The 22,224-nt window shown below is 47.6% G+C and overlaps 1 protein-coding gene across 2 annotated transcripts; it reads right to left on the bottom strand.

The window, feature by feature from the left end:
* Positions 1-11,158: 11,158 nt before the first annotated feature.
* On the bottom strand, positions 11,159-21,887 carry SLC35C1 (solute carrier family 35 member C1). 2 transcript variants are annotated; one of them, XM_021009808.2, is made up of 3 exons: positions 21,748-21,887; positions 19,893-20,419; positions 11,159-13,339 (listed from the first exon to the last, which is right to left on the bottom strand). In XM_021009808.2, the coding sequence occupies exons 2-3, from the start codon at positions 20,386-20,388 to the stop codon at positions 12,780-12,782; spliced, it is 1,056 nt and encodes a 351-aa protein (XP_020865467.1). In that variant the 5' UTR covers positions 20,389-20,419; positions 21,748-21,887; the 3' UTR covers positions 11,159-12,779. The 2 variants fall into 2 exon arrangements, with proteins under 2 accessions (XP_020865467.1, XP_020865466.1); XM_021009807.2 differs by lacking the exon at positions 21,748-21,887 and having other exon boundaries at positions 19,893-21,643.
* Positions 21,888-22,224: the final 337 nt, after the last annotated feature.

Below are 22,224 nucleotides of genomic sequence, written 5' to 3'. Positions count from 1 at the left end.
CGAGAAGTTTAAATGAGTCACCCAAGGTTACACAAATAGAAAGTATCAGATTTGGCATCTGAACCCAGCTCCTCTGTCCTCTATGCAATTGCTCTTCCTACTGAATCAAATGATAAAGGTCATTTGTCCTAGAATCTATCCAGATGTTCAGGCAGCAGGAAGACCCACCTTTGACGGGGGGGGGGTGCCCTTCCCACTGTGTCTCTCCCCCCTCTCAAGACCATCCAGAACCCACCCAGACTGTTTGACTCTTTACTTGGTTCATGAGAGAGCCATCACCAATTCCATCTCATCCAGTGAGATGGACGACCACTAGGCCTGTCGACCCCAGGTACCATCATCTCACCTAATGATACAACCTAAGGACCTTCCTTTTCACTTCCCCTATAGCTGGATTTATTTCTTTTATATAATGTCTCCTCCTTGAGAGCTGGGACTGTTATTTCTTTTTTACTAGTATCATTAATGCTTAGCACAATGCTTGCCACATAGTAGGCGCTTAAAAAAAGGCTCATTCATTCATTCATTCGTTTCTATTGCTGGAAGAATACAAGTGAGCTCAGTGGTCTTTAAATTTGAGTTATCGTTGTTTAGTCATTTCAGTTGTGTCCAATTCTTTGTGACCCCATTTGGGGTTTTTCTTGGCAAAGGTCTGGGAATTGGTTTTCAATTTCCTTCTCCAGCTCATTTTACAGATGAGGAAACTGAGGCAAATAGGGTTAAGTGACTTGCCCAGGGTCACACAGCTAGGAAGTGTCTGAGGCTGGATTTGAACTCAGTAAGATGAATCTTCCTGACTCCACCCCTGGCATTCTATCCATTGCACAATCCAGCTGCCTTTAAATTTTAGTACCTTGGAACAGTGCCCTGTCACCTCACCCTACTTACAACTTTGCATTTAAACTCTTCTTTGCCGGTGCTAATGATGATTCTGACCCCATCCTTCTGTACTCAGTGAAGTGTTCCCCACCCCCTTTTTCCTTCTCCTCTTCCTCATCCTCATCCTCTCTGTATGTCTCTGTCTCTCTTGAATATATACATACTCGGAGGAAAAGTCCTGGACCTGGGGTTTATACATTTTCCCCCTAGGCCTCTCTCAGCCTCCAGGTTCCAGCACACCTGGGCATTAGCTGACTCTGAAACCCTAAGATCTACTGTCCTGATTTTCAAGTTACTCTTTCACAACCGGTTTTCTTTCTAAATTTAGACTGAACAACTAGTGGAAGGAAAGCTGCTCTGAACATCTTGGGGGTGAGTGTGGGGTTGGCTTTGTCAGGCTGGAGGGCAGCTCTCGTCACCAAGGTTATCCAATGAAAAACAAACTCAGCAGGGTCAGAAGAGCTCAATTTCAGGCTCTGATACTGATTTACTGTAAGATCTTGGGGCAAACTCTCTGGGCCTTAGTCTTGTCCTTTATTATACAGAGATAATATCTCTTGGGCTTAGTTCATGGAGATGCCCTGAGGGTAAAGTAAGATAAGAGGCAATGTGGTGCACTGGAAGGAGCTATGGCCTTGGAATGAGGAGGCCTTGGATCAAGCCTGATCCCTGATGGTGTCTAGCAGTCATAACCTTTCTGAGCTCAGTTTCCTCACTTGTAAAATGCCTTTGCTACAAGTTACCTAAGTCTACTAGCTAATTGTTAATGGGAAGCACACCGGTGGGGGCTCAGGAGCAATAGTGTTAGAAGTATCACTCCACAGAACTACTTCAAACTAAAATCCCACCGTTGACAAGTGGGAAGCCTTTCTTAATCCCTCTTAATTCCAGTGCCTTCTCTCACATTATTATTTCCTATTTACCCTGTGTATAGCTTGTTTGTATGTAATTGCTTGTTCTTTTTTTCATTCTATTGTGAGTTTCTCAGGGGCAGGGACTGTCTTTTGTCTCTCTTTGTATCCCCAGCACTTAGCACTGTGCCTGGAACACAGTAAGCACTTAATGAATGCTTATCGACTGACTGATGTGACCACTTAGCTTCTAGAACTGTTGTGGGGAAAGTCCTTTTCATACCTGAAAGAACCACAGAAATGATTTGTTATCATGATCATGATAAATTCTAGTCCCAGCTCTGCTGCAAACTGTCTTCTGACTCTGAAGAAGATTGGCTTTTTCTAGGCAGCCTTTTATCTTTGCTGGGCCTTTTACTTCTTCCCTAAAAGGAAGGCATGGACCTGGAAGGCCTCGGAGGGCCCCCTCCAGCTCCTGACCTAGGGTCTTATAGTGCTAGAAAGCCCTTGGCTATGCTTTATCTTCCAGTATAGCCTGCATGCTTCTTTAGAAAGAAAGCTTCCGGGGCAGCTAGGTGGCGCAATGGATAGAGCACCGGCCCTGGATTCAGGAGGACCTGAGTTCAAATCCAGCCTCAGACACATAACACTTACTAGCTGTGTGACCCTGGGCAAGTCATTTAACCCCATTGCCTAGCCAAAAAAAAAAATTAGGAAGAAAGCTTCTCTGATGATCTTATGACCACGCCCATCTATGAAGGAGATGGGTAGGTCCATATGCCATACTAAATGAAGTCACCAGGGCCAGGAGAACTTTTTTCTCTTTCTGCTGAGGAGGTCTGGTCCTGCATTGTTAGGCAACTGGCATGCATTGCTTAATAAGTCAATATGCTCAGGAGATTGAACCTTTGTTTTCCTCAGTCATTTCATCTTTTACCTGCCACAAAACCAAACACCCAAACTAAGAGAAAGAATGTGACTCTGCTCATACAAATTGCTGCTAAAATCCTGATTAAGGGGTTCTAGTTTCCTGTAAGCAACTAAAAGTAAAAAAAAAAATGTGAATACAATGTGGGGGGAAAAGGTCTTGGCAAACACATTACATAGATGGATTTATTTTGTGTGAGTGTGGTTATTTGTTATAAGTGAGAGTTTCTATTTGGAGGGCTCTTAGTGGGAAGTAAAAGAGATGCAAAAAAAAAAAAGAAAGAAGGGGAGGAAGGAAGGAAAATAAGAAAAAGAAGGAAGTTAGTTAAGAAAAAATACAGAGAATAGAACAAAACACGTTGGAGGGGATGCTAATAAGATAATGCTGCATTAAATTTAATACACATTTTTAAAAAGAAAATGCATGTGACAGAAGCTCATAGTTGCATTAATGATCTTTGTTGCTGTTCTTTGCATGTTTGGGTTTATAAATTAAGAATTATTAAGAATAGTAAGAAAGAACATTTTTGAAAAGTGTATGAGTCATATATAATTGATAATAATATTGCTTGCCTTTTCACTGGGTGGGGGAGGTGTGGGTGTGAGGGAGAGATTTTAGGACTCAAAATTTGAAAAGAAAAGAATGTAACAAATCAATAAATAGTAAACTTTAAAAATGTATGAGTAATGAGGACCCCATACCACTCAGGATCCTGTTGGTGATTAGTCGTGTCCAATGTTTCGTGACCCCATCTGAGGTTTTCTTGGCAGAGATACCAGAGTGGTTTGCCATTTCCTTTAACAGTTCATTTTACAGATGAGGAAACTGAGGTAAACAGGGTTATGTGACTTGCCCAAGGTCACATAGCTAGTAAGTATCTAAGGCTAGATTTGAACTCAGGAAGATGAGTCTTCCTGACTCCAGGCCTAGCCTCTGTGCACTATGGCTGCCCACTCAGTCCTAGGGGAGTAGAATCACTGACTGAGAGCTGGAGAGCCCTCAGGGCCCATTTAGTTCACCAGTTACCAGAAAGGAATCCCCACTTCCAACCCACCTGGTAAGTAGCCCTGCAGCCCCTGCCTGAAGACCTCCAAAGAGGAAGAGCCTCCGAGCTTCTCTAGGAAGCCTGTTCCATTTAGGATCATTTGGGATAATGCCCAATGATAAGGAAGCTTTGCCTAAAGTCAAACCTGAACCTGTCCCTTGGCACCTTCCAGGCACTGCTCTCTGGGCCAAGCAAGCCAAGTCCAAGCCCTCCTGGACATCTCAAGCCTTCAAACAGCTCCTCCCTCTTGTACGTGACTCCCATGGACATCCTCTCTGGTCTTTGCCCTCTGTGTGCAGCTGAATGGGGAGCCTTGGGCTGAAGACGCCAGAATGAGCACCAATGGCTTCCATCATCTCTTGGTTACTGAACTTGAGGCTCCTAAGAGAATATCGACTGAGGCAGGAGGGAACAGGACCAGAGTCCTCCTCTTTCCCTTTCTAGTTTTATTTCCAACCACTGCCCTCCAAACCCTCCCAGATTACTCTGTACCCTGTTCCAAGCTGTCCTCTCCTGTGTCTGGGCCTGGAAGGGACCTCCCCTTCCTCTTGTCCATCTCTATCTGTTGGAGTCCCTTCAAAGCCCAACTTAGGGACCGCCTCCTCCATGCTGCCTTCCATTACACCGTGAAATAGTGGAGTCAGAAGCCACGGGTTCAAGGTGTTACGGACAAGTCTCAGGAAATCTATGGGCCTCAGTTTCCTCATTTATAATTTGAGGGGCCGGGACCAAGGACCCTTAAGGCTCTTCCCCAGTCTAAAGCTATGGTCATATGACATTTCCTCTCAAAGGAAAATTATTTCCTTTCTCCTTTGAGATTCTGCTAGTTGTTTGAGTCACTGGCTCCTCCTTTTAGGGGAGTCTCAGGATCTACAGTACTTTTTAAGCCTGTTGGTGTTTTCTTTGGTTTATTCTTCTCTCCAGCTTTGGGGCTTTGTGCCAGGGCTGGTTTCTGCCCCTGCTGCACTTTTGGGGGAAGTGGTTGACCCTGCTTGACCTCGTCCTAGGTGCCCTGGGCTGACCTCCATCTCCCAGGACGAGGTCCCTCCTGTATTAGGATCTTTGTGTTTGGAGCCCTGGATCCTTAGGGTGCTCTGTGACATCTGGGGACAGGGTTCTAGAGACCCCAGAACTCCTGGGGCTGTGGCATCCCTGACAGAGGGCTGCTCTGGTCACTCCTTCCCAGGGCTTTCAAGGACCCTACCTTGGGGCTTTCTCCAGGGAGAACACCACTCCGGCTTTCTCTGAACACAGAGCCTCACGCACATATTTGGTTCATCTTTGCTCACATTTGCCTGATTGTGCTGTCTCCGGTTTTGCTGATGGCTTCCTTTCCTAAAGCCCCCGGTCTTCAGGATGACCTTTGGCATAGCCGGGGGTGGGAGAAGTTTCTGGCCACAGCTTCACACTGGCTTCTTTGAGCATTATTTGGTCTCGGGTGAATGTTAGGTTTTGTTGGAGTAAGCACGTGAGACCTTGGCCATCGGCCTCTGTTAAGGCGGCCAGCTTGGCTGGAAGTCAAGATCTCCCTTTCACCAAGTTCCCAGAGCACTTTGTCCAGACCTCGTGTTTCTCCGTTAGTTCTCCTGTTCAAAGTCCAATGCTCCACCCACATCTAGGCCATCCTAGGGGAAGCATGCCTAGGCGTTTTTACCCAGGACAATTACCATAAACTTGCGCTTGGGGTAAACAGCATGAAACTAAGCCTGAGCTTGGCTGGAGGCTATGATTCTCTGGGACTAGACAGAGGTGCAGGGTAGGGGAGAGGCAAATTGAGGCATGGGATAAACTTACTGGGCCCAGCTCACGATGTAGGAGTTTCCTATTTTGACCAATTATTCCCCCTGGCAAAATGCTAAGCTCTGGGATTTCTAGTACTTAAGAATTGCCCTCAGCACCCTCAAAATTCAGCTGTCTGGGGCAACACCCCAATGGTCCCAGCCTAGTTGTGCCTCTGCCTTCCTGTTTGTTTCTGCATCATGTCTGTTGGTGAAAGGGACGTTAATTCTACTAGGATGATTCTACTGATGAATGATAATAATAGCTAACACTTATATAGTGCTTACTATATTCCAGGCACTGTGTTAAGTTCCTTACAAATACTTTCTTCATTAGATCCTCACAAGAATCCTGGGAGGTACTATTATTATCTCATTAAAATAACAAATAAATAATAAAAATATATAACAATAAAATATATAATAAATAATTAAAACTGTAATTGTTATTGTTATTTTACAGTTGAGGAAACTGAGGCAAACAGAGATTAAGTGACTTGCCCAGGATCACACAGCTAGGAAGTGTCTGAGACTAACATTTCCTATCTTGCTCCAACCAAGGAGGGCACTTATCAGAGGCTACCATTGAAAAGGTTGGCATCATTGAGGGGTATACAAGCCCTCACACATTTTTCACACTTTTGTATCATGGCTAGTTATATCCTTTTGCTTTACCCTATTCAGTGGCTAGGTTTTTGAGAGCAGCTTCTGCTCTTTTTATCTCCTTTTTTATCTGCCTTTTTATTCCCGTTCTTCACATAATACTTAATACATATTTTTTAAATAACCTGCAACTTGATGGGGAAGTATGTATGTGGGAGAGGACATCAGAAAGAGTTGTGGAAGAGCTATACATTTTTTCCCCTTAAAAATAATTTTTGGGGGCAGGGGAGTGGGAAAGCAGATCTGTCATCTTGATATGGGGAATTCCCAGGAAGGAAACTACCTTCACTAATGCAGGTTAGCACCGACTCAGGCAGGGCCGGGGGAATGGTATTTTGAAGCCCACCTGTCCCATGGAGACATACTTTTCTTTGTGTGACTCACTGATGTGTCCCCTGTCTCAGCTTGTCACTTAATGTAAAGAATGAAGCCTTTAGGGGCAGCTAGGTGGCACAGTGGATAGAGCACTGGCCCTGGATTCAGGAGGACCTGAGTTCAAATCCGGCCTCAGACCCATAACACTTACTAGCTGTGTGACTCTGAGCAAGTCACTTAACCCCATTGCCTAGACCCCCCCCCAAAAAAAAAAGAATGAAGTTGTAAACAGGTAGATTTTATTGCCAGACATTTCCCCATATAGCTTCCAAGATGGATCTCTTTCTGATTTTTCTTGCTGGCATGTGCACACGTACAGATATAGACAAAGGTCTACCAAAAGTCATAGTGCATCTTCCCCCCCCCAAATTCATTATATTTTTTAAACATTCTTTTCTTTTTAAATTGAGTTCCAAACTCTCCCTCCCTTCCCCCCTCCTCAATTATATATGTGAAGTCATGTAAAATATATTTCCATATTAGCCACATTTTTTTTAAAAAAGCAAGAGAAATAAAGGGAGAAAATTATACTTCAATCTGCATTCAGAGTTCATCAGTTCTCTTTCTGGAGGTAGATAGCATTTTTTCATCATGAGTCCTTTGGAGTTACCTTGGATCATTGTATTGATCAGAGTAGCTGCATCTTTCACAATTGATCATCATTACAACACTGCTGTTACTGTGCACAATGGTCTCCTAGTTCTCACTTCACTTTGCATCAGTTCATAAAGATCTTGTGGGGTGCAGCTAGGTGGTGCAGTGGATAGAGCACAGGACCTGAGTTCAAATCTGGCCTCAGACACTCGACACTTACTAGCTGTGTGACCCTGGGCAAGCTACTTAACCCGGTTGCCTCACCAAAAAAAAAAAAAAAGATCTTGTGATGCTTTTCTGAAACTACCTCCTTGTGACTTCTTATAGCACAACAGAATTCCATAACAATGATATGCTACAACTCGTTCAGCCATTACCCGGCATCCCCTCGATCTTTGCCATCACAAAAAGAGCTGTTATGAATATTTTTGTACATAAGGTCCTTTTCCTTTAATCTCTTTGGGGTACAGACCTGGTAGTAGTATTGCTGGGTCAGAGGATATGCTTAGTTTTACTGCCCTTTGGGTACATTTCCCAATTGTTCTTCAGAATGGTTGGAATACTTTTCAGCTAAATCAACAGTTTATTAGTGTACCAATTTGCCCTCACCCTTTCCAGCATTTGTCTTTTCTGCTAGGTGTGAGGTGATACCTCTGAGTTGTTTTAATTTGTATTTCTCTAATCAATAGTGATTTGGAGCATTTTTATGTGACTACAGATAGCTTTGGTTTCTTTATCTGAAAACTGCCTGTTCATATTCTCTGATCATTTATCAGCTGGGGAATGGCTCTTATTTTTATAAATTTGACTCAGTTCCCTATATATCTGAGAAATGAGGCCTTTATCAGAGAAACTTGCTGTAACATTTTTGCTATTATTTCATTGTCTATAGTACCTTTTAGCAAATTGTAGTTACCCTGATTCTCTCCTTTAATTAGGTCTATTTTTGCTTTTGCTTTATCTGAAATCATGATTGCTATCCTACGCTTTTTTATTTCAGCTGAAGCATAATAGATTCTGCTCCAGCCTTTTATTTGAATTCTGTGTCTTTCTGTTTCACGTGTGTCTTGTACACGGTATATTGTTGGCTTCTGGTTTCTAATCCAGTAGGCTACCCACTTCCATTTTATGGGGGAGCTTATCCCATTCATATTCACAGTTATGAGTACCATGTATTTTCATTCATGCTGTTTTCTTCTGTTTATCCTTCTCTTTTTATCCTGTTCCTCCTCAAAAGTTTTTTTGTTTTTTTTTTTGGATTCTGACTACTTCTCCCTCAATCCATCCTCCCCTTTATCATTCCCTTCCACCCATATCTCTTTCCCCCTTTTCTTCCTATTTCCTTATTAGGTAAGAGAGATTTCTATGCTCAATTGTGTACAATAATTCCTGGGAGTTTGCACTTTGGGATTTCTTTCAGGAGGTGCTTGGTGGGTTCTTGCAATTTCTATTTTATTCTCTGGATCTAAGATGTCAGGGTAGTTTTCCTTGATAATTTCTTGAAATATGATGTCTTTGGTCATGGCTTTCAGGTAGTCCAATAATTCTTAAATTCTCTCTCCTTGATCTTTTTTCCCAGATAAGTTGTTTTTCTATTGATGTTTTCTTCTATTTTTTCATTCTTTTTTGTTTGTTTCTTAATGTCTCATGGAGTCATTAGCTTCCACTTGCCCAATTCTAATTTTTAGGGAATTATATTCTTATTTTGTGTGTGTGTGTGTGAGGCAATTGGGGTTAAGTGGCTCACCCAGAGTCACACAGCTAGTAAGTATTATGTGTCTGAGGCCGGATTTGAATTCAGGTCCTTTCTGACTCCAGGACTGGTGCTGTATCCACTGGGAATTGTATTCTTTAGCTAGCTTCTATACCTCTTTTTCCATTAGACCAATTCTGCTTTTCAAGGTGTTATTTTCTTCAGTATTTTTTTGTGCCCTTTTACCAAGCTGTTAATATTTTCATAATTTACTTTCATCACTCTCATTTCTTTTCCCAATTTGTCCTCTATCACTCTCATCTTTCTTTAACTTGTTCAGGAATTCTTGTTGGGCTTGTTTCCAATTAGCATTTTTTCTTTGAGATTTTGGTTATAGCTGTTTTCACATTGTTGTCCTTTCAGTTTATGCCTTGGTCTTCCCTGCCTCAGTAGTAGCCTTTTATGGTCGAGTTCTTTTTTATTTGCTCATTTTCCTAGTCTACATCTTGACCTTGAACTTCACATTGAAGTTGAGCACTGGTCATCTCGGGTGAGATGAACTTCAAGCTTTTGTGTGCTGCTGTTTCCAGAGCCAGTTTTGGGGGTCTGCGAGTTTTTGCTGCTTCTAAGGTTGAGTGGTCTGGGGAGAGGTGCAGTCACTGCTCTCCCGTCTATGCTTTGGTCTCACCCAGGAAGCGACCTTGGTCCCCTGCAGCCACAAGCCCTGATGCTCCTCTTGGCCCTGGAGCTGTGACCAGGGCCCCTGTTCTCCCAAAGCCAGAAGAGCTCCTCTCTGTTACCAGGGACCCTTGTGACTGACCACAAGGGCTCCTCTCTGCCCTGGAACTGTGTATGGGCAAGGGCTGCCAATCAGTGCCAGCTGCAAAGGGTCCCCTGCAATCTTGTCCAGCTCCCTTACCGTCTCTGGGCTGAGAACTCTGAAGCTGCTGCCGGGACACTTGTTCTGGAACGTTCCCCGGGGCCAGGATCCCGCCCTGACGTCCCAGAGCCCTCCGGCAGACCTCCCAAGTTGTCTCTCACCCCGACCTGTTATTGGCTCTGCTGCTCCAGAATTTGATTTGAGGAGTTATTTTACAGTCGTTTAGGGGGTTATGTTAGGAGAGCTCAGCCAGGCTGCTGCCTGTCACAGCCTATTTCTAAACTAATTAAAAACGCACTGAGACTTTTGGGACCCTGTAACGTGGGTGATGCTAGTGGGATGCTATGTTACTTCTGGGGTCCTATCTAGTTTCTCCCACGCTCTGTTTTTGTCTCCTTGAATGAGTATCAAATGGCTTTGATGATTTATGCCTCATATGAGTTAATGTTCTATCCCCTTCATTCCTACTTTTCCTGCTGCTTTAGATCTTCAGTTCCTAAAATTAATTTTGCTATTTGGTGGTTTGATTGGCATAGAACCAAAACGGTAAATCAGCTTAGGTAATATCATCAGCATGGTGCTGTGGGGGAAAAGTCCTGATTTGGAGCGAGTGGCCCTGGGGGCAAATTTTGGCTCTGCCACTCACTTCCGGTGTGGATTTGGGCAAGTCACCTCCCGCAGATCTTTCTTCACACATATAATGAAGGGGAATGCATTAGGTAGCCTCCAAAATCTCTTTTAGCTCTAGATATATAACTGTTACCTAAACACAGCCCAACCATGGCCAATGCATACCTCTCCATCTTTTGGGCTTATAAACACAGCCCAACCATGGCCAATGCATACCTCTCCATCTTTTGGGCTTTTTTCCTGTTCCTTCTGGAGAATCACACTACGTTGCACCTCCTTCTCCTAAACTTCAACAAAAGCTATGGAGCAGGGGCAGCTAGGTGGCCCAGCAAATAGAGCACCGGCCCTGGATTCAGAAGGATCTGAGTTCAAACCTAGCCTCAGACACGTAACACTTACTAGCTGTGTGACCCTGGGCAAGTCACTTAACCCCGTTGCCTAGCCAAAAAAAAAAAAAAAAGGAGCAGAGGAGGCAGAACCCAAATGCTTTTTTCTTCCTTCTTCACAAAATGTATACAGACTCGAAGCCAGAAGTCCTGGGTTGGATTCTCAGCCCAGCCTCTTGTTAGCCATGTGACAACAGACAAACCACTTAACAGCCCTGGTCTTTAAAACTTGGGTCAGCTACTCAGATAACCCTTCCATAAGTCACTGCGCATTTATTTTTTTTTTCCCTTTTCCTTTTTTTAGGCAATTGGGGTTAAGGGACTTGCCTAGGGTCACACAGCTAGCAAGTATCACCACCTAGCTGCCCCTACAGTGTGCATTTATTAAACACCTATTGTGTGCAAGGCGTGGTGATGGCCACTAATGTTGTGAACAAAGTGCTCTGCAAACTGTAATGCAATCAATCAACAAATATTTATTAAGCACCTTTACATGATAGATCTTTCACCCCTTTCCAACATTCAGTCTCAAAGAGGATGCTATATCCCTCACACTCAGCCTTTCATATCAATCACAATACAAGTCAATCCAGTATTCGTCATGTGGAGGAAAGAGGGTAGGTAGACAGACAGGACTCTGTAATGACCCCAAGCCCTCTTCATTCCTAGGGGATAATGGGAATAAAATGCCCTCTGGCCCCTGTGTGGGGATAGGCATAAGCAGCATTAAGAAAGAAGTTACATTTTCCTGGCCTATCTGAAACACGCAAGGCATCATTTGAGTCTCCCACCTTTAGGGTGGAGTGAGAAGGAAGGTCAAACATTGCCCTCACATGGGACTTGGGGGAGGTCTTCTCACATGGAGAGCCCCCACCCCAACCAAATCCTAGGCCAGAAAACAAGTCAGCAAGAGAGCCAGATCAGAGGTCACTCTGCCCACAGGTCACAGTACCAGGAAACCCCAGCCAGCCCTCACCTTAGAGACGGATCATTGGGTGCTGTGGCTGGGAGCAGACAGATAGGGGCAGCTGGAGGGCTTTCATCCACGCTGGAATCTGAGCCCGGGACAGATGTCCTGGCAGGCCAAAGGAGAACCAAGGGGCTACTATCCACCCCAGGCTAAGGAGTGAGAGTGCTCTTTTCCAAGCCGAGGCCAGGGCAACCCCCAAGGGCAGAGGCCGAGGCCAAGGGCAGTTCCACGGGGGAGAAAAATCACTTCACTGAAGCTGGGCTCAATTCAATCTTCCTTCCACCCTCTGGCCAGCCAGGACTCTCAGCTACTCACACATCAAGGGGCAGATAGCCCATTTTTCTCCATTTGGGCCAAGGCCATACTTTCCTTTAAGATACGGAGACAGCAAATTTAGCACCTGCTTTCAAAGGGGTTTGGTGGATGCAGATGTGAGGAGGGAAGAGGGCTCTGTTTATAAGCATGTGTCCACACCTGCTTCCCACTCCAGATTTCAGTGTTTCCCAGGGACTAATGGGGACATTTACAATAGTTAATAGCCTCTAGGCACAACATCCCCCATGGGAGAAGAAAGCAGGATGGAGGGGCAGTCCCTCTGGCTTGGGGTTCCTAAGGTGACAGCGAGGATAACTTACTTCTCCACCCACTCCACCCTCTCATAGGAGACCCCTCCTCCAAGGTCTAAAAACACCCCCAAGACAGGAGGGGAGGGCAGACACTCACATAACAGTCTCTGGCTGGTCCTTACAATGAGACCGATGCCTCTTTACAGGCAGCAGTGAGAGAAATTCTGGGAGGACCCGAGCTGGGATCCCACTTCTGACACTTACTGGCCAAGTGACCTGTCACTGCTCCCAAGTCTCAGTTCCTTCACCTGTGAAATGGGGATAATAATACGTGCACACCTGCACAAGGCGGTTGTGAGGGAGGAACTCTGTAAACCATAAAGTAAACCATAAAACACTAGAGAAATGGGTATAATGATACAGGCGTGACCAGCCAGATTCATTCACTGTGGCTCCCACTCTCCCTGGGGGCCAGCAGACTCCAGTTCCCCAGATCTGTCCACCCCCTGGAGGGTTCTTCCCTGACCAGGGCAGGGAGGGCTCACACCCCCATCTCGCCCTTCTCGCCCTCTCTGGGGATCAGCTCCTCCTGGGCCTTCTTCATCTCCAGCCCCTTCACCCACGTGTAGGCCGAGGAGCCGCCCAGCACCATCATGTTGCTTGTCCACCAGAGGAAACTTTTGGTCTCCTCAAAGTACAGGACAGCCAGGACCGTCTGGGCACAGGCTTTGGCTGTGCCTGACACGTTGTGAGTCAGGGGGCTGGTGAACTTGATCTGCAGGCCCGTCACATAGCCGATGGCGAAGCCAAAAAGCCCGCCCAGGGTCATCATGCCCCAGAAGTGGGCACTGTCCAGCTTGTCGAAGGTGGCCAGGCTCTGCAGCTCCCCAAACAGCAGCAGCAGGGGGAGGAAGAGGACGCAGGCGTTGACGTTGTTATAGAAGGTCAGCCGCCAGATGCTGCCGTCCACCGCCGGCAGCACCTTCTTCGTGTAGATGGCGTTGAGGGAGACAGAGAGGCTGGCCAGCACCCCGAACAGGGTGCCTACCCATGACAGGGTGCCTTCTTCTCCCTCCTGGTCCACGCCGAGCCAGAAGCCACCTGCAGCCGGAACAACGAGAAGGAGGACGGAGGGGGGGAAATACGTGTTAGACCACGGAGCAGAGAAGGTCACAGGAGCATGGTCCCCTGCAGGCGTAGAGAAGGAAGAGTCTGGAAGACCAGAGTTCAAATCCTGCTGCAGCTGCATACTAGCTGTGTGACCCTGCTGCTAGCTACCTCAGTTTCCTCATCTGAAAAATGGGGATAATAACAGTGCCTACCTCCCTGGGTTCGTGTGAAGATCAAAGGAGAAAATCTATGTAACACACTCTGTAAACCATAAAACAACGTATATACGTGTTTGTCATTATGTTAGAAAGAACACTCCAGAAGACCCAGGTTCTAGGCTCTGCTACTCAATACACCTCTGACCTCAACCTCTCTGGGCCTCAGTTTCCTCATCTGTGAAATGGGAGTGTTGGAACAGATGGCTTCGAAGATGACTTTCCACTCTAAAGCCTATGATTCTATAAAAGGCCAACTGCTCCCCTCATTTTACAGATGGGGAAACAAAAAGGGTGACATGCCCAAGGTCACCTAAACATTTATTAAGCACCAACTGTGTGCCAGGCAGCGGAGATTCAAAAACAAATGTGAAATAATCTCTGCCCTCGAGGAGCTACATTTTATTGATGGAGACAACATGGACATGACTAAATCAACCCTGCAGCTACAGGGTCTGTTCTCATTTAGAATTATTTTCATTATGATTTATTATGATTATATATTATTATGATTTTATGATTTTTTACTAACAGTAATAATAATAATAACCACATTTATAGCATTTATATAGCGCTTTAAGGCTTGCAAAGTCCTTTACAAATATCTCATTTTATCCTCACAACCACCTTGGAAGGCAAGTACTATTGTTATCCCCATTTCATAGATGGGTAAACTGAGGTCAGAAAAGCTACGTGAGTTGCCCAGGGTCACACAGCCAGTAAGTGCCTGAGGCTAGATCTGGACCCAGGTCTCCCTGACTCCAGGCGTAGTGCTCCGTGCACTGTGGCACCTCCTAGCTGTTAATAACAACAGAAGTAAGAGTCATAATTAGAGCAACTTGCATTTTAAAAACGCATTAAAGGGGCATCTAGTGGCTCAGTAGATAGAGCACTAGCACTGGAGTCAGGTGAACCTGAGTTCAAATCCAGCCTCAGACACTGTGTGACCCTGGGCAAGTCACTTAACCCACAGTTGCCTCAAAAAAAAAATAAAAGTGCATCAAAACTTACAAAGCCACTTAGAAAGCTGAATCAGTGGAGGGGAGAGGGAGGGCTGGGGAGGGGCTGGAAGGAGTCCCAAGCACCAATCTCCACCTCTGCTTCCTTCCCTCTGGAGTTGCCACAGCCAGCTCCTCTCCCCATGTCTCAGCACCAGGTCCAGTCTCCCTAACACCCTTACCCCAAGCCCAGACAACCTCAGTCTTCAGACAGGAATTCACGGACCTAGGAATTACAGCGATTATAGTAATACGATCATAGACCAGAGGGCTGGAAGGCATCTCAGAAACTATGAGATTTTACGGATGAAAAGAGAGGCCCAGGGAAATTGAGCCAAGTAAGAATCCAGGTGCAGGATTTGAACCTGGGTCCTCTGATTCTAAGCACGCAGGCTCCTTCCACTGTTTGACTGTTGGGGGTTGAGTTTGCCAGAAGTCCCCATAAGGGGCTCACCAGTGGCCAGTGAGGCTGATCATCACCAGCCACAGTCCTACTCGTGTTACCAAATTTTAGCTTTGCCTCTCTGGTCCAACCTGGTCCTGGAATCCCTGGAATCCAACAGGAATCCCCACTCTACTGCTTAGTCTTTGCTTTAAGATCTCCAGAGATGGGGAACCCACTGCCTCTGAAGGACAACCCAACTCTCCTCTGGCATAACTCAATTTGGGAAGATTTTCCCTAGAATAGGGGTGGGGAACCTGGAGCCTGGAGGCTATATGTGGCCTTCTAGGTCCTTGGGTGCAGCCCTTTGACCCAGTCCAAGTTTTAGAGAACAAATCCTTGTATTAGGGGGATTTGTTCTGTGAAGTCTGGATTTAGCTGCACTTGAGGTCCTAGAGGGCTGCCATGTGGCCTCGAGGACGCAGAGGCCTAGATCTAGCTGAAATCTACCCATTTCCCAGCTTTCTAGGTCTTGGGCCAAACTGAAAGAGTCCAACTCACTTTTCCACGACCCCTTCAAATACTTGGGAACTCTTTAGGAAAGGGGTCTGTGGATAGATTTCAGGGATCCATGAACTCTGATGGGGAAAAAAAAATCACACCTTTATTTTCACTAACCTCTAACTGACATTGAGCCTTTCCTTCCATTAGGAATGTAGGCAACAGATATGATTCTGAGGGAGACAACCGGAGGTCACGTAGTCCCTCCCAAGCCTAGATTCATTCTTCAAGGCTCAGCTCAAATTCCACCTATCAGATTTGGGAGGGGCCTTAGAACATAGATGTCAAAGCTAGAAGGGGCCATAGAATTTAGGATGTCAGAGCTGGGATGGACCTTAGAACACAAAGGTGCCATAGGATACAGCTTTGGGAGGGACCTTAGAACATAGGATGTCAGAGCTGGAAAGGACCTTAGAACACAAAGGTGCCTAGGATACAGCTTTGGGAGGGACCTTAGAAGATAGGAAGTCAGAGCTGGGATGGACCTTAGAACACAAAGGTGCCTAGGATACAGCTTTGGGAGGGATCTTAGAACATAGGAAGTCAGAGCTGGGATGGACCTTAGAAAGGGAATGTCAGAGCTGGGAGGGATCTTAGAACAGGGAACATCAGAGCTGGGAGGGACCTTAGAACACAGAGCATCAGAGGCTTCACCAGATGCCCAAGGTGTCCATGTACAAAAAAAGAAAAAAAAGGCTAAGAACCCTGGCTCTCAGATCAAACAAATATACAAAGGCCTCTGACATGTAAATCTCTTCACAATCTGGCCCTTTCCTACTTTTTCAGGCTCTTCACACATTACTTGTCTCCTTGAATCCTGGCCTCCTCTGCTTGACATTCTACATACACTCTACCTCCATGCCTTTGCACTGGCTGTTCCCATACCTGGCATGCCATTCCCTCCACCTTCATCTCTGGTAATTCCTAGTTTCTTTGAAGACTCAGTGCCAGGGCAGTTAGGTGGCGCAGTGGATAGAGCACCAGCCCTAGATTCAGGAGGACCTGAGTTCAAATGCAGCCTCAGACACATAACACTTACTAGCTGTGTGACCCTGGGCAAGTCACTTGACCCCACTGCCTAGCAAAAAACAAACAAACAAACAAACAAACAAAAAACAAAAAACGAGACTCAGAGCCAGTACTGCTTCCTCTACAAAACCTGCCCCTGGCTACTAGCACCTTCTCTCCATGAAAGACTCGGTGTTCATTGTGTGTCCATCACGTATATACTAATATAATAAAATGAATAACAGCTAACATTTACATATCATTTAAAGGTCTGCAAAGCACTTTAAACGTTATTTCTTTAGGTGGTGAAAGAGATAGAGCTCCAGCCTTGGCGTCAGGAGGACCCGAGTTCAAATGTGGCTGCAGACACTTGACACTTACTAGCCGCATGACCCTAGGGAAGTCACTTAACCCCGACTGCCTCCCCAAAAAGCAAAAACAAAAAACAAACAAAAAAAAATGTTATTTCTTTTGACCCTGTTGTCTCCCCCGCTGGAACGTAAGCCCCTTGAGGGTAGGCTTTCCCCAGAGGTCATCCTACCGACCATGGGGCTGTCTTTGTATGCAGGCTGCTCACCTTTGTTCAGGTGCAGGTTGGACCAGAAGCCCTCTGAGGCCACTCCTAATGTCCTGTGACTGCTCGACTACGAAGCTGAAGGCAAAACTATTCTTTTTTAACTGCCAAGTCACACAGAAGCCCCGACTGTGCTCGGGGGCAGAGCACACCCAGCTGGGAGGAGCCTCAGCGGGCAAGTCCAGCCCCCCAATTTTACCCCTGAGGCAGCTGGGGCTGCTTGTCACTTGCTCTCAGAGAGGGCTGTGACCTCGGGGAGGTGACACGGGACCTGCAGGGGAACCAGATCTAAGTGAGGCCGGGCTGAGCAAGGTCACCAGCCTCACTTTCTCCTCCAGCACCATCGGGACCCAGTGGCCGGACATGGACCAGGACCACTAGAGATGGCCCAGGATGCAGTGGGGTACCTCGGTCTTTTCAAGCTAAGGTCTTTAACAGGCCTCAGTCGGACCTAGGCAAAGCCCATTCAGTGCCGAAGGCTTAATAAGAAAGAGGTAGTGAGGGGCAGGTAGGTGGTGAAGTGGATAGAGCACTGGCCCTGGAGCCAGGAAGAGCTGAGTTCAAATCCGACCTCAGATATTTGACACTAGCTGCATGATCCTGGGGAAGTCACTTAACCCCAACTGCCTCACGAGAACAAAAAACAAAAAATAAGAAGGAGGCAAAGAATGGCCTCTTTAAAAAAAAAATAGGGATGGAGGGGAGAAAAAATTTAAGCTCAAAAGTATAAGGAAGTGATTGTTGATAAGTCAAAATAAATTTAAAAAAAAAGAAATTTTAAAAAAATTTAAAAAAAAAGATTGAGGAAAGGAAGACCCTCAGGGTTTCTGGCCAGTTGGGGCCCAAACAGTGACCAAGGAGGGCTAGGTCTGGGATGCCTTATTGGCCAATCAAAGAGAGCTAGAGTGACTTGGGGTTAAGACGAGGAAACCCAGAGACATAAGTGATACACTTAAAGCCTCCCCGGCTGGCATCCGGGGCCAGGGTCTCCAGTTCCGAACCTGGCGCTCACTCCACGGCACCTCAAAGTAAAGCCCTGGCTTTTGTTTCCTATTTTTACCAGATGGCTCCGCCTTCTTCATCCCATACACACAGAGCTGATTTTGAGAAGTGAAGTGACTTGCCCACACCCAGCTGGCAGAGGTTAGAGGTGGGATTGCCCCTTCCTGGACGGGTTTGCATTCTATTGGAGGACCCCCGGCCAGCCGTCCTTATGGTCTGGTGCCGTCTGCATGGCCTCCTCTTTTTTGGTTTCTGGGCCTGGAGGAAATCCCTACTCTAATAATCACATTTTTCAAAAGGGTTTTCCAGGGTGGAACTCTCAGGTTGTCAAGATGATTTAGGCCACACAGTACATCCGACTTCAAGGAAGCAGCATCCCATAGGGGTTAGAGTGCTGAGGATGGAGCCAGGAAGGATCTGAATTCAAATCCCACCTCACATGATGACTAGCTGGGTGGCTCTGGGCAAGACTTTCTCAGCCTCAGTTTCCTCCACTATAAAATGAGGTAATAACAGAACCCAACTCCCAGGATTGTTGTGAGAGTCAAACAAGATAAAATTTATAGTGGCTGGCACACAGCAAGCACTTAATAAATGCTTGCTTCCTTTCTTGGGACTTTACTCTGATCCCTATTAAATTCCTTGTTCTTAGACTTGGCCCAACGTTCTAGCCTGCAAAGGCTGCATTTGAATCCTGTCATTACGAGCATTAGCTAGCCCTCCCAGTTCTGGACCATATGAAAACATTAGTGTGCCTTCATGTGTGTTACTGATAAGGAAAAAAAAAAGGGGGGTTACTAGGTACAGGGCCATCCAGTGCCGGATCCCAAAGGCACTCCAGTAGAGAGGTCCTTCCTTGGCGGACAATGGCCACGTACTGTTACCCTTTGCTTCAACCTGACCTAACCCTACATCTCCAAGGGGCATAGGGTGGCTTTTTTCCTACGCCTGGGTGACACCCAGGCACATTCTGTCCATGGCACTCCCCTAATCTGGTAGGGTAACCTTGTCAAAAAAAGAGATGATGAGTTTGGCCCAGCCCCACCTATTTTTGATGAGGTCAGCCTGCCTCCCAGTGATTTATCATCACAGAGACTAGAAGGCTGGAGTCGGGAAGGCTGAGATCAAATCCCACCTTTAACACTTCACGGCCGTGTGGCCACGGACAAGTCACGACCTCTTAATGGGACAACCCCCAAATCTCAGAGCTGGAAGGGACTTCCAAAGCCACATAGTCCCTTCAGTGACCTCCAGTGATGGAGGGTTCACTCCTCACGGTGAGGGAGATTATGAAGGTCAAGCAAAGAAGCTGCTGGAATTAATGCAAAGTTCCTTAATGAATTAATGATAGCCTCCTGAGGTGGCCCATTCCACTTTGGAAGGGCCCTAATTGTTAGGAAGTTCTCATCCCACACCAACCTTAAACCTGCCACTTCTCCATTTAATCCACCGTTCCCAAGCCTCCCCTCCAGGTCCAAACAGAAAATGACTAATCCACATTTTCCTGGTCAGTTCTTCACATGCTCAGTTAAATGTGTTTCCTCCTAAACCTACTCCTCTCCTGCCCCCCCTCCAAATAACTGATCCTCACACGGCCTGGTCCCCAAGCTTCTCAACTTCACCAATGCCCCCGTGCATTAATGACTTCCTAAAGTATGGCACCCAGAACTGAGCAAAGTACTCCGGGTGTGATCTGACCAGGACAGAGTACATGGGGCCCATCACCTCCTAAATCTCTTAATGTAACTTAAGCTCACCCCCATCTGGGGGGGGGGGTCACTCCCAGAGGGTAGGGGCCACTCACCAATGATGACGCCACAGGCAAGCAGGGCATAGAAGGAGGTGGTCTGCTTGAGCAGCAGGTAGGAAAGTAAGACGTTGAAGACGGTGGTGAGTGAGCGGCCCACGTTGTAGAAGGCCACACCGACGTACTTGAGACAGAGGTTGTTGAAGGTTATCATGCTAATGAATACCACCGACAGGGGCAGGACGCTGCGGGAGACCTTCATGTCCATCCGCACAGAGGGGAAGTCCACGGTGCCCGGCCAACAGGTGGCCAGCAGGCTGAGGGCCTTGCAGAGCAGGACGGTGACCAGGCACTGGTAGAAGGTGACAAAGAGCGGGGCATCCAGGCGCAGAGAGGGGCTGTCCAGTAGGTATTTGTTCAGGAAGACCATGGAGATGGAGATAAGCCAGTAAAGGCTCACCACCAGGGCGATCTGCAGTGCCCGCAGCAAAAATGGCTTCTCCTGCCCCGACTCTCCCTCTGCTGATGCCCCCAAGGCCCCTGTAAGGGCCATCCTCAGGATCCGGGAGCGCTTCAGGGGCGTCCTGTTCATGGTAAAGGAATTGGGAGGTGGGGGAGAGTGGCGTGTGAGTGTTACTTTAAGCAGCCGGGGAAGGCCGGCTGGGGGGCTGAAACTAGAAAAGGTGAGGTGGGGGTGGGGAGAGAAAGGGCCCAGGCTTGATTACACGGAGAATGATGAGACACGGGAGGTTACAGGCAAAGACCGTCACACTATTATAATGTCTTAGAACAGAGGACACGGGGCTGTCGGAGGGGCCCTGAAACCACAGAATGCTAGAGCAAGAAAGGATCTTGGAACATCAAATTTAAGTCCTCCCAGGGGCCTTAGGGCACGGAATGTTAATGAACAAAGCCAGTATGGTCCGGAACATTAGAACCAAAAGGAATCTTGGCACCTACAAGTCTGACCCCAGAATGTTAGTGATGGAAAGAATCCAAACAAATAGAACATTCGGAGCGCTAGGAAACAGAACACTTGCAGCTGCAGCAAAAGGAACGTCGGGACCTGTAACAGAACGTTCCGAATTGCAACAAAGAAAATGGAACGTTGGAACAGGAAGGACCTGACGCCGCTGATCGATAGGCATGGAAAGAACCTTAACCCTAGAACGTCAGGAGCCAGACGGGGCCCTTAGAGATCGTCGTTTTCCAGTCCCTTCATTTTACAAACGGGAGGGAGGGGCTGAGGCCCAGTGAGAACCAGGGACTTGCCCAAGGTCACACAGCGGGTCAGTCGCTAGGTTGGCCGGGGGGAGGGAGAGGGTCCAGAAGAGGTCTGTCTGCTAGGAAATCCAGGGCTGGCTCGGGGTCGGGAAGGAGAGGGTGCAAGGTAGCACCGGCTAGCTCGGCGTCTCCTTCGTGCCCCCGCTCAGCCCAGACAGCGGGTCCGGGACATACTTCCTGCTTGCCCCTCCCCCTCCCGCTCCCGCCTTAAAGGGCTAGCACGCTAGCGTTTCTTAAAGAGACCCGCCGCGGAACCATCCTGCTGCGTGCAGTTCCACCATCAATTTTTCAATCGGCCGGTGTGCCGGGCTTAGAACTGGCCCGTCTCCTTCCCTCTCTCCCCAAGATGAGAGCAGAGCCTGGTCCTTGCTTTCACTCTGCGACCCTTCCCCTTTCCTCCACTCTGAGTTACGAGTTTTTTTGGGGGGGGGAGGGACGGGTGCCGAGAGGTCCGGCTCCTCCATGCCCAGGGCGCTCTGCCATTCACGTCCTGTTTCTTTCACTTCCTCCTTCCAGCTGCCCCCGAGTCTCCCTTCCATCCCTTTGCAAGGCTGCCCCTCCCGTCCCTGTACCCCAGCCCCCCCCGGAGCCCCTCCAGCCAGGCCCGCTGCACCCCCAAGGCTCTCACCTGCCTGGTCTGAGTGCCAGTCTCTAGCGCCCCGAACAGAGCTACACCTGCCGCTGCCCCGCCCTGGGGCCGTGCCAAGGGGAGGCCGCTTCCTGCTCCGGGGCCAGGAGAGCCCTTCTGGCCGTCTGCGAGTCTAAAACAATCCCCCCACCCCCTCCCCCTTACCTCGCTCCACCCCTCCCGCGCCATCGTCCAGGCTGGGGCACTAGGGTGGAAGAGGCTGTCCCAAAACCTCCCGGTGCCCCTCCCTGACCCCTTGCCCCGGACAACGCATGGGTTAAATCTTGGGGGTCAAGGTGCCACCTTTCTGCCAGCCTAGATCCGGCCTGGGTCTGGGCTTCTGATCTGCTGGGCCATCCCAGCTTGTGCAGAAAAGGACCTGGAGCATTAAGGCGGGGAAGGGACCGATCATTAGCGCAGCCGGACTCTGCAGTCCCCAGACCTTGGTCTGTTTTTGAAGGGCCCTGGACACCTTCA

This window comes from Phascolarctos cinereus, unplaced genomic scaffold (assembly GCF_003287225.1).
Source record: "Phascolarctos cinereus isolate Bilbo 61053 unplaced genomic scaffold, phaCin_HiC Scaffold_9;HRSCAF=440, whole genome shotgun sequence".
In the NCBI taxonomy this organism is placed as follows: Eukaryota; Metazoa; Chordata; class Mammalia; order Diprotodontia; family Phascolarctidae; genus Phascolarctos; species Phascolarctos cinereus.
This window is presented reverse-complemented; position numbering and strand designations above follow the sequence as displayed.